This window comes from Kryptolebias marmoratus, linkage group LG22, assembly GCF_001649575.2.
Source record: "Kryptolebias marmoratus isolate JLee-2015 linkage group LG22, ASM164957v2, whole genome shotgun sequence".
Lineage (NCBI taxonomy): Eukaryota > Metazoa > Chordata > Actinopteri > Cyprinodontiformes > Rivulidae > Kryptolebias > Kryptolebias marmoratus.
Genome location: NC_051451.1, coordinates 10326979 through 10339100, shown reverse-complemented (window position 1 = coordinate 10339100; position 12122 = coordinate 10326979). Strand labels below are relative to the sequence as shown.

The window sequence follows — 12122 nt, the reverse complement described above, 5'->3', positions numbered from 1 at the left end:
GGGAGCGGTGAGCAGCAGCGGTGCCGCGCTCGGGAATCATTTGGTGATCTAACCCCCGAATTCCAACCCTTAATGCTGAGTGTCAAGCAGGGTGGCAATGGGTCCCATTTTTTCAGTCTTTGGTATGACCCGGCCAGGGATTGAACCCACGACCTCCCAGTTTCGGGGCGGAGATTGGAACACCTGAATTCAATGATCTGGATGGGTGAAGGAACACGTTTGGCAATATAGTGTACCTACTGAACCATGATGTACAGTTTAAATTAAACATTTACATTCACTGTATAAAAATACACAATCCTTTTTTTTTTCAGTCTGACATTAAATGACACTAAACCTTTCTTGTTTTCGGTCAGTTAGTTTTCTCAAAATTATTTCTATTTGCTAAAGACCCAAATACTGATTTTTGAGAAAACTTTTTATGACTTTCTTCAAAGTTACAGGTTTACATACATTTTCTTACTAGTTTTAGTTCTGCTCACAAATGTTTTCTGAGATTGACATCAGGGCTTTGTGATGGCCACTCCAAACATTGATTTTGTTGTCCCTAAGCCACTCTGTAACTAATTCAGCAGAATGCTTCGGATCATTGTCCATTCGAAGACCCATTTGTGTCCAAGCTTTAACTTCATGGCTGATGTTTTGAGATGTTGCTTCAATGTTTGTATACAATGTTCTTTCCTCATGTTGCCATTTATTTTGTGAAGTGCACCAGCCCCTCCTGCAGCAAAACATCCCTACAACAGGATGTTGCCACTCCTGTACAACCACTTTTTCCTCCAAATGTAACGATGGTCATTATGGCCAAACAGTTCCATTTTAGTTTAATCAGAACACAGGACATGTCTCCAAAAGTCTTTGTCCCTGTGAGCATTTACAAACTGAAATTGGACTTTATGTTGCTTTGGTAGTAATGCCTACTTCCTTTGCTGAGTGGCCCTTTACTTCATGTTGGTGGTTTCTCTGTGGATAATGACACTCTCTGACCAGCTTCAGCAGCATCTTCACAAGGTCTTTTGCTTTTGTTTTGGAGTTGATTCGCACATTTTGAACGTGAACATGTTTTACATTTGTCACCTTCCTGAGTGGTACAATGGCAGGACATTCCTGTGGTGATGAACAGATGAACCTTGAGCCAACTGGAAATTGTACCTAAAGGATGAATCAGGGTAGTGGATGTCAAGAATTCTTTTTTTGATAGCTTGGCTGATTTCTTTGGATTTTCCTCATGATGTCACACAAAAAAGAAGTGTTTCGGAGGTGTGCCTTAAAGAGCATCCACAGTTGTGCCTCCAATTAGCGCAAATGTTGTCAACTAACCAATCAAAACCTTCCAAAGCCCTGGCACCATTATCTGGGCTTTCCCAAACTGTTTAGAGACATAGTGTATGTAAACCTGTGACTTTAAAGAAAGCAATGAAAAATTTCTCTCCTAACTGACCTAAAACAGAAAAAGGTTTAGTCTGATTTAATGCCAGACAGGGAAATAAAAATGGTTCTGTGTATTTTTATACAGTATGTGTAACCATCTGGTTTCAACTGTACGTGTACTGTCACACCCATAGTATGTAGAAAATACTTGTTTGTGCAGATACTATTTAGGGCTTGCCGGCTACCTTAGTGGATGTTCCATCTTGACTGCGGCAGGAGAAAAACTGAAGTCTGTGATTGTAAGTATCAGTCAAGTTACTCACAGTGAGTACCAGCAGGCAGGACTTCATGGGAGGTTATTGGTGAACTGAGGCCTGCGCTACTGGTGAGGTTTTAGAAATCAGCAGCATGTTTCATCGAACTATCAGACAAGACGTTTTCCAGGGAGGTAGCCCTTCATGCTGTGGTGGTCTGAATGGGAGCTGTCAGGTGAACAGAAGCTGTGCTGTGATGACCTGTTTCCAAACTGGAGGCACAAGCTGCAAAGTCAATGTGCGATCGGAGTCTTTGGGGCTCGTCCCGGACCCGTTCTTGACCCAAACATCCTCTTGTTCTCAGGTTATCAAATCCACGTGAAGCCATGAAGACGCACACAAACCTGCTTTTGTTTTTGTGATACATTGAAGTGTGTGAACTGCTACACCAGGAGAAACAAGTGAGGCTATCATCCAAAACTTGGCTGGAGTAGTGTCTTGAGTTTGGCGGATCAGGTTCGTCAGTACGGTGGATGATACCTTCTCACCCGTGGAAGAACAGCAGAAGAGTAAAGGTGACAGGTGTGGTGACTGATGTCAGTTTTCAGCCAGTGACAGTGCCAGAGCTGCCTGAAGTGCTGCTTCTTCATCAATGCTGTAGTCCTGACAAGAAAGACGAATAGAAAACTGGTTTTGGTCACTGGAAAATAACACAATCCGATACTAAATTTGAAGAAATACTCCACCTATTCATTGGAAAACTATTTTTATTTACAAAATGAACTTATTTTGTGTGACTTGTAAGACCAAACAAAACTTGCAAAATCAGTTAAAAGCAAACTAAACCTCAAAACCTTTTGAGGACTTGTAGTGTCTGTGTGTTGGGTGCCCGTTCAGAAAGGGCACTGTGGTCTGGAGCAGCTCTCTGCCCTTTGACCCTCCGCAGTTTGCTTATGGACCAAACACATCCACAGACAGCCCTCTAGTCTACGGTGAGGATCAGAGGTGGTCACGTAACACCAGTGTGGTCACAACAGCAGCAATTGATGCTCTTGTTTCTGGGGCGGCAGGGAAGGTTTGCCATGGACTCTCGCACCACTGAGAGGATTCTGGAAGGCCTCATCACAACCTGATCCAGCAGCTGTAATGGTTTGGACCTCAAAGCTCTACAAAGGCGAGGTCAGATCAGCACAGAACACTGAACTGCCAGCTATTCAGGACCTCTACATACAGCTCTGTAGAGTGAAACTGTTCATGTTTCTGTTGTCAGACAGACGGTACAGCAGCATCCAGATCTGTAGAAGCAGATTCGAGAAGTTTCTATTGACAAGATATCAGGATATTTAACTGCTGTGAGTTCACTAAACACAACTACATCCACTAAGTTCTTGCAAATTCATACATTGTTATACCCTCGTGCACTTCATCCACTTCCTGTGCAACATTTATGGGCTCTGAGTCCAAGATTTCCACTGCAGTAATGATACTTTATTGTTACCTGTACATGACAAAACTTGAATATTGCAAGGACGCTATAAGGGGTGTGTAGGAGAGAACATCCAACCAGTCTTTTGGAGACAGCCTTGTGCTGTCAGGTAGGAGGGTGCTTCAGGACTGTGGGCGTTTAGGACCTCTGCTTCAGTTCTTAAATAAGGAGACTGAAGCAAATAAACAGATCTGAGCTCCAGTTTTTACACGTCAAATGACAAGGTCAGACTTACAACAAAGGTATCGTATGAGAACTTGTGTCTGTGAAGAAGATGCTGAAGAAAGTTGGAGCTCTTGTAGGTGGGGTCTCCCCACGGCATCGCTGAGCACACAGGGCAGACCTGGAAGAATAAACAGACCGCTTCATTCAGGCCAAGTCACAGCAGCAAGAATTTAATATTTAGATATACAGGATGTAGTTGGAGTCAAAAGCTTACATCCACTCATCCCGTAATTTGATGTTTTTAATCATTTGTTTGAACTGTTCCTTTTTCCAGGATGGAACAATTATACAACATACAACTTCAATGATCTTCAAAAACAAGAATTAGGGGCACAAGTTTGCATTTATTGAGGTTTTTCTCTAATCCACTCAGGGTCAAAATGATAAACATAGGCTCAAATATATACATACTACCTAATATTTGCTAAACATCTCTTGGCAAGTTGAACCTCAACCACGAGCTCTTCATATTGATCGAAAAGCTTCTGGTATAACTCTGGGTGGATATTTGACCACTCTTCTTGGCAGAATTGGTAGAGTTCACATAAACTGGTTGGTTTCCTGGCAGAAACCTGGCTTTCAAACACCGTCCACAAATTTTCAACAGGGCTGAGGTCGAGGCTTTGGGAATGGTGATTCCAAACACTGCTTTATTCATTCAGAAACCTGAACATCCGAACTGAGTTATTATCCTCCTCTATTGATCAATCCAGTGAGTGCTGTCAAACTTTTCCAAGCCATTAAACGTAAAGAGAAACTACCAGCTGCGATCAATCATGATCACTAAAAAGAAGTGCAGACTCTGAAACCTACAATAAATTCAGATTTGTGCCCGCAGTTCTTGTAATTAAAAATCATTGAAGTTGTACGTTGTAGAATCATTTCACCCTGGAAACAAAAGAGTCAAATAAATCAATAAAAAACACAAAATTAATATGAAATTTATGATGAACAACTGCAAAAAAAAAACCCAGCTTGCTGGGCAAATACCGTATTTTCCAGACTATAAGGCGCACTTAAAAGCCTTCAATTTTCTCAGAAAACGACAGTGCGCCTTATAATCCGGAGCTCCTTATATATGTAAGAAGTCATAATGTTTTAGTACGACTTTGGTAAACTACAAAGCCGCACCGTTTGTAGCATTAAGGCTCAGTTATAGTCGCGCAGGGCTCCTGAGCGAGCGGTGCGCGGACCTGAGCGACCGGTGGAAGAGTTTATACCTGACACTTACTTCGTTGCAGTAATCTTCTGACTTTTGAACCGTTTGAGTATCTTTGTGATCTCTCATAGCGCACAGGTGTCAAACTCCAGTCCTCGGGGGCCACTCTCCTGCATGTTTTAGATGTGTTCTTGCTTTAAAACACCTGCTTTAAATGGATGACTTGTTGCCGTGCTCCTGGAGAACTTGATGATTTGGCGAGGAGCTAATCAAACCATTTGAATCAGGTGTGTTGGAGCAGGAAAACCTAAAACCTCCAGGGCAGTGGAGCCTTGAGGCCCGAAGTTTGACACCTCTGTCATAAAGGGATCATATAAATGCTGATACAAGCGAACAAGCTCCGCTAGAGCACCGAAATCGTCCATTTTGAATGGAACGCCTTATAGTTCGGTGTGCTTTATGCATGACAAAAATTCGAAAATGGACCATTCATTGGCAGTGTGTCTTATAATCCAGTGCACTCTATAGTGCAGAAAATACGGTAAGTCAACTTATGAAGTAGCAGCAAACCTCATCGGACTTTCTGTCAAACTTATGCAATAAAGAGGAAGAATGTAGTTCTGGTGCTTCCTACACCACAGTTACAAGTCCTCAGTCTATTGTGTAATCTGCATATTGATCAGCTCTTTCCTCTTTTTATGCACACTTTCTGTAATAACTGATAAAATAAGATCAGTCAGTAGGAATGAGTCCATTACTTAAGAGCATAACCAAGAGAGAAACCAAGAGAAACATTTTAAGAATAAAAAACTAAGTGTTTTACTTTATGCAAAATTAATCCTCTGTTCAAGATACAAACGATATTCGACAAACCGAGCAGTAGCTGTAGTGATCACCCTCTAAACTCCTAATTTATCGATATAACCTCTCTCCTTTTTTATCAGTATGATCTCTGAAGTCGCAGCGTTTGTTAGGAACAAGGTTCTACGGACCTGTACGGTTTCTGCGGTTCAATTCAAGGTTGCCCTGTTTGGCGATTCTGTTTACACGAAGTCGCGGTGATCTATTGAGCTGCAGAGGGTTGTCTCACCACTTTATTGGGGTCGTTCCGGTGGTTCTCCATACAGTGCTTCACCAGTTCCTGCTGGTCCAGGTTTCTGGCCCCACAGAAGGGACACACAAATGTTGACCGGTTTGGAATATTGCTGCAAGTGGGAGGACACATTCATAAACATTAAAAACAACTAATGTTGGCTCTTCTTAACTGTTTGACTGACTTAATCATATTTCAAACAGCTAAATAAATTAAAGGCTGAGCATTCTTTGAAAGGAATGCACATTGCCTTTCGCCTTGAGTTGAGAAATGACAAAGTTGTAGGCCTTTTAGTCAAATTTTAAAAATAACTTTACACTCAAGCTCATGAGCTCCGAGTGTGTGTTGTGAATGACTCTCAGCTACTACCACATCGGATTTTAGCTGAATATCTGTATAACTGAATGATCTATTCCCATTTTGGTGTTGGCTAATGTTTATTTGCTGTGGCGGCCATCTTGAATTAGATTTTTTCCAAAAGGTAATCAGTTGTAAATGTGCGTCCAGTGATTACTATCTGAAAGTTTCTTCAAAATCTGCCACAGTGTTCACAAGATATTTTGCTAACAGACAAACCAGGCTGACTCCAGCTATTAATGCAAGAGTTTAAAGCAAAGATCTACCACAATGAGCAGCACTTGGAGTATGTGTTGTGAATGACTCTTAACTATAACCACACCAAATCTTAGGTCAATATCTGTTGAACTGACTGCGTTGGAGCCATTTTTGTGCTTTTTTAAGCTCAGATTTAGTTAGCCGGAGGTGGGCACGGTGTGGGTACCTTGGTATAGGTTGGGAGGTGGGTACGACTGGGACAAACTTGGGACAGTTGGCTATCTGCTCATGTACTTTAGAACAGGAGGAGATGTGGGACCTCATCTTCACCAGAGACACCTGAGGACAGACAGACACACACACGCAGCATTATAACGACCGTCGCAGCTCAAAATGCAGCTTAATGACCACAGCCGAGAAAATAAAGTCACAACAACGTAATCCATAAAAAAACAACAACTGCACTGAGTGATGAATCATGAATCAGTGGGTTTCCTGGATGCACCTTTTTGCTACAGCCCCTGCAGGGGGCCTTGAAGGAGGCCAGCTGTTTCTCCACATTGGAGGAGCGCTCCACCTTTTTGGGGTCAAAGGGCACGCGACACAGAGGGCACAGCGGGGAGGTCACCTGGAGACATGGCTGCAGACACTCCCCACAGAACCTGGAACGGCACACGACAGCAGCAAACGTAATGAGCTAATCTGCACACTATGACGTGACTGATCACAGCCAAACACACTTTTAGAACCACGGATTGTGAACATTTTTAGTTTTCGTTTTTTTGTTGTTGTAGTTGGAATCCATTTCCAAATTCAGGTACGCCACGCTGAACAAAAACAATCACACAATGTTTTTTTTTAAATAAAGTCTGTCATTGTATTCACATAAAAAGAGTAAATTACATGTCACATAAAACACTGAATGGTGTAAATTTATGAACAGAAAATGACAAATTTATGAACAAAACTACTTGATTGTTATATTGGCTTTTCTGGTCATTTTATCTACACAAAACCCAAACAAACTTCAGTAAAATGCATTTCGCAACCAAACTATTGTCAACTCTGATCCAAAAGTTTTCAAATGTTATTCTTTCCATCTGTCCCGACATGTCCAGGTGACATATTTGATCATTTTTTAGGGTGTGGTGCGTCTCATTGGATGGCTCAGCAATGCAGTCTGGTTGTTTTAGTCAGGATTACGCTACAATCCCTGTTAAGGACCAACCTTAATAACTGGAATTTTGCCTTCCTAACGCTGGTGTTTGCAAAGCTTCGAGAGGAGATGCCAGACAAAAACTCATGAAAAAAATGAAGGAATAAGAAGATTAAACTGACAGAATTGTTAGAAATAAAAAGGTCCAAGCACGGGCAGCCTTGAAATACTGGCACAAAATTTGAAACCGTTAAGCTATAATTTGGCGAAATCAGGTTTTCATTTAAATAACAAAGAATGGCGCTAAAGTCCTAATAGACTCTTATTTTCATCTCTCATTCAAAAAGGTGAACTCATTATGAAGAAGCTCCTGCTGATTCTTCTTGTGAAGAGGCTAATCACAAAAACAGCCTCGTGCCGTGATTAGAGGAAGCCTAATAATAATAATGTTTAAAAAAAAAAAACACTATTCATGAGAAATCATTATTTATAAAACAAGTGTTGCATTAATCATTTGACAGAATGGGTTACTGGAGTTGTTGCTGAAAATCTCATAGGTGTGATCCTAATTAGAAACTATTATTAGCTCAAAGAAAGTCAACAAAACGCTTATTTAAGACATTAACTCGGCACGTTGGGAACAATCTTCCCCCACCATCGTATTTCTGTGCTTTTATCTTATTTGAGGCCACTTTTAAAAAAAAAATCCCCATAGTGGACGCCACAAATGATCTACCTGTTCCTGCATCGTTAAACACTTAGAAACAGAAGCAACAAGAACTTTGCACCATTATGGGTTAAAACAGCCCCCCAGGCTTCAAAAGGCAAATAACCGTCCTTTTTTTGAAGCAAACTTCTTTAGTTAAAGTGCAGACTTATTACATTACCCGTTTATATGAAGATGGTTTGCTTTTCATTAATGTTTACATTAAATACCCTCTCTAATATTTACATAAAACAATACAAATTGAGTAAAATATGAAACGCTAATGCAGCCTTATGATAAAACAGCTTAAAGGAGCTCTGCTTCAGGAAAGCGGGCTGTTCTGTTTCCTACTTTTTATTCGGGATATACCTGACCAGCAAGGGTGCATTCAGCTTCTCTGAGTCCAATAAAACAAATCTCCATCTTAAAGCACTGTTTAGGACACATCCCTTCTCATAAAACTCCCCAAACCAGCAGCAGATTACTGTAGGTAGCTTATGTAAAATAAAATAACTGGCTTTGTATCGTCTCCATGAACGCCCTTTAAAAAGATCTGGATATCCCTTTAGCTGATAAACGTGGAATTTAAACTTCAGCGGGAATCCGAGCGCCTTTTATGGGCATTTCAACGAGGCTAAAAACATTGTTTTTGTTTACTTCCACGTGCAGCAGGCGTACAGTGCTGTGCAGAAGTCTTAAACGCCTTCTCTCATTCCTGTGCAGCATTTTGCTTTCAAAGGGGGTCAGATGTTCCAGAAAACAGAAGCAGCTTTAGGCTTCCTGAAGGTCTTTAAAAGATTCTTTTTTTAAAGCATCAGCATTTTCTTTTCAAATTGTCGTTGGAATGAGTGTTTTAGTATTTGAGTCACAAACACCAGGTTCTAAAGTTATTCCAGTTTAACCTAGAGTGTACAAAACAACAATAGGTGCCACCGTGTCATCGTTGATTTCACAGAAATGAAGCCAAAATGGCAAAGCTGTGTGTGAAAAACTGAGTCCACCCTCGCTGCTTCCGTAGGATTTAAGAGGGAAGGTGACAATCAGGTGCTGCTGATCGGATGTATTGATTAACTGATCATCATCAGTGTGAGCACCTCTGTGGAAGCAGGAGTTTTGTCAGTTTGCTGCTCCGTCCGGAGCGTACAGGTGTGTGTTAACACAACGTCAAGGAGGAAAGGCATCAGCAATGACCTGCTGCTGCCCATCATTCCTGGCAGGGCTGCACGCGGTTAGAGAAACTTGCACGATGTTATTGTTTGACATTGCAACGACGATGTCACAAACCCACATTTTCCTCAGCAGCAAATCCTAGAATCGAGGTCCAGACCTCGACCCGACTGAAACGCTGACAACGGTCTGCAAACCTCTATGAGCTGAAGCAACGCTGGAAAGCAGAGTGGGCCGAGATTCCTCCACAACCACGTGAGAGGCTGATAAAGTCAAACAGGAAACAACTACTGAGAGTTATTGCTGCTAAAGGAAGCTCTAGTCACACTGCTTTTCCATTTGGACTTCCTATGTGTTTAATAAATAATGACTCAGTGGACTCTGTTGTGTGTTTTTTTTTTATTATACTTGAAGTTAGATTAGTGTAATTTTGGAACCTGGTGAAGATCAGATCCTTCAAATTATGTCCAGATTCATAAACCCCTCCTCAAAGTGAAACAGGGTGAATTTTCTTTTTCTTAACTGTAGAGCAGTATTTTTGTGATTAACATAAAATAAATAAAAACAATACAAGTCTAATGAAAAAGGATGTTGCGCTGGATAAAAGAGTTTCAATATTGTATGACAATAACTGCGTTATTCCTTGCAATGTGAAAGAAAGTGGAGATAATGTGCTCAGAAATGACGCAGGACTTGTCTGCTCCGAACAACAAGGTTTCTGATTCCAGGGCAGGTGAAGTTGCAGGTTTTGGACCTGCTGTGTCAGAACCGGGACTTGTTGAACAAGAAAACCAGCAGAAACTGCTCCGAAACGACCAGGAGAAGCGTCATGTCTCCCCCTCCCTGCACACACACACACACACACACACACACACATCATGTAAGAAACATCTACTGTACGTGTGGCCGCAGCTGGCGATGCTGACGGGTTTGTAGTAAACCTCCAGGCAGATGGGGCAGGAGAACTGGCTCTCGACGCCCTCAACCGGGGCTGCCAGCGGGCCCGAGCCGCTGTTGGACGGCTGCTGACGGAGCTGCGTGCTCCCGGAGACAAAGCTCCGAAACATCGCCATCATGGAGCCCCGTCGAACGAGACGAGACGACAGCCTGTGTTGCCCGAGAGAGGAGCTGTTCAAAACTGCGGCTCACTCAGTCATTGCTCTGTCCGTGCGGCGGTGCGAAGATGGACGGCGTAAACATGGCTTCGGGAAAAAAAACCAAAACAAAAGAAAAAAAAACCCTTTCGGAGGCTGTCTCCATCAAAGCTTGAGCGCCACGGAGCTCAGTGCGCAGAAGACATGCGGGAGAAGTAAACACTGGAAGCACGATGCTTCGAGCTTGACCTCAATTTAAACAGCTGATCTATAAACGCGCGGATGGCAGCACGCGACCCATCCATGTAGCTGTGAGATCAGCGCTTGTGGGGAAAGAGGCCCTCTGCGCGCTTGGCTTTCTGGGAGATGGAGTCTATCTGTTCATCTGCTCATCTGCTCAGATATCGACGTAAATAAACACTTTTCATGGTTTATAGCAGGAGTCTGTAACCTTTACAAACTAAAGAGTCGTTTTTGTTCGTTTACTTAATAAATTAAATTTGTTAATGGCCCCAAAACGTGCTTGAAGATTAAAATAAAGATTAATGTATAAAGTTTTCTATAGATGCATATTTATGACATTACATTTATTATATTTATCACATCATTAAATTAAAAATCTATAATAGACTGTTGACATTTATTGGCACTTTTATGTGTCATTTTTACATAAATAAGACAAACTTTTATAAAGAAAGGGGTGATAAAAAGCATTGTGTTTATATCCCCACTGATAAAATTTAAACACTGAATGATTGAAACATTTAGGATTCTTTTTCTATATATTGTAAAAAATAAATAAGTATCCCACTTTAAGCTAATAAAGCCTATATCTGCACCCCAACAAGCTAATTTGTTGAACATTAAAATTAGTCCAGTTTGTTGGATGTTTATTTACTGATTATCCTGTAATAAAAATAACTTTTATTAAGTTTATATCAAAGCCAAATTTTTTTTATTGCTCAAAGTCATCAGAAAAACTTACCACGTTTTTGCAGAATTTGTTTTTGATTACATTTTGTGTTTAAAATAACACTTTATCTTTTACTCCTCTGTAATGAACCTTAAATGTGTTGAAATGTTTAATATTCTGGTGGATTTCAGAGAAAGATTACGTCTGGATGTTGGATTAACAAAGCTGCTAACAGGCTAACAAACTATTAGCACAAACTGATCAGTCTGTTTTTTTGTCTTTGCAACATTAGTATAATCCTGTTACATAAACATAGGAGAAAACTACAGAACTGCTGAAACAAGCTTTTCCTAGTGTGACTATACATAATCATTTCTGTTATTTTTGGTCAAAGCTTCAAAGATCTGTTGCAGAGGAACCAAAGAGCCATATGTGTCCCCAGAGCCACAGATTACAGACCCATAGTTTATACTCATATTGGCATAAAAAAAGATAAACAAAGCATCACCGCCTCCTTCTGTTGTTTAAAAGTTGAAATTAAAATATCCCGTTTTACAGGCAGGGGCGTCTCCAGAGAGTTATCAGATGAGGGCCACTGACAAATCTGGGGTGGCACATCAAAACCAAAAAACATGACAGATTTCTTTTTTTCATGCTGTTGTCATATATAGGCTATTTGAAAAATGCTGTAAAATGAGAGTGAAGGAATCAGCTTTTGATACAAAGGTCTACTTTCATTGTTGTTGTTTTTTTAGTGTTACAAGCAAACTTCCTAATTGAGTACAACACAGTCAGTACTCGACTCGCTGAAGTTTGTTCTCCTGGCTTTCACATCCACATTTACATAAAAATGTGCAAATAACTTTCTGAGACCCCACAGGCTGGTATGAGGACAATGATTTTTTGCATCAAAATAATTTCTTCTGTTTGACCTGTTGTCCTC

The 12122-nt window shown here is 41.0% G+C and overlaps 1 protein-coding gene across 1 annotated transcript; it reads right to left on the bottom strand.

The window, feature by feature from the left end:
- Positions 1–71: 71 nt before the first annotated feature.
- Positions 72–10533, bottom strand: LOC108239118 (E3 ubiquitin-protein ligase RNF166). The gene is made up of 6 exons (XM_017421628.3): positions 10073–10533; positions 6649–6805; positions 6370–6482; positions 5586–5700; positions 3347–3454; positions 72–2288 (listed from the first exon to the last, which is right to left on the bottom strand). Exons 1-6 carry the CDS (start codon positions 10246–10248, stop codon positions 2223–2225), a joined length of 735 nt encoding a protein of 244 aa, XP_017277117.1. The 5' UTR covers positions 10249–10533; the 3' UTR covers positions 72–2222.
- Between the last annotated feature and the right edge of the window lie 1589 nt (positions 10534–12122).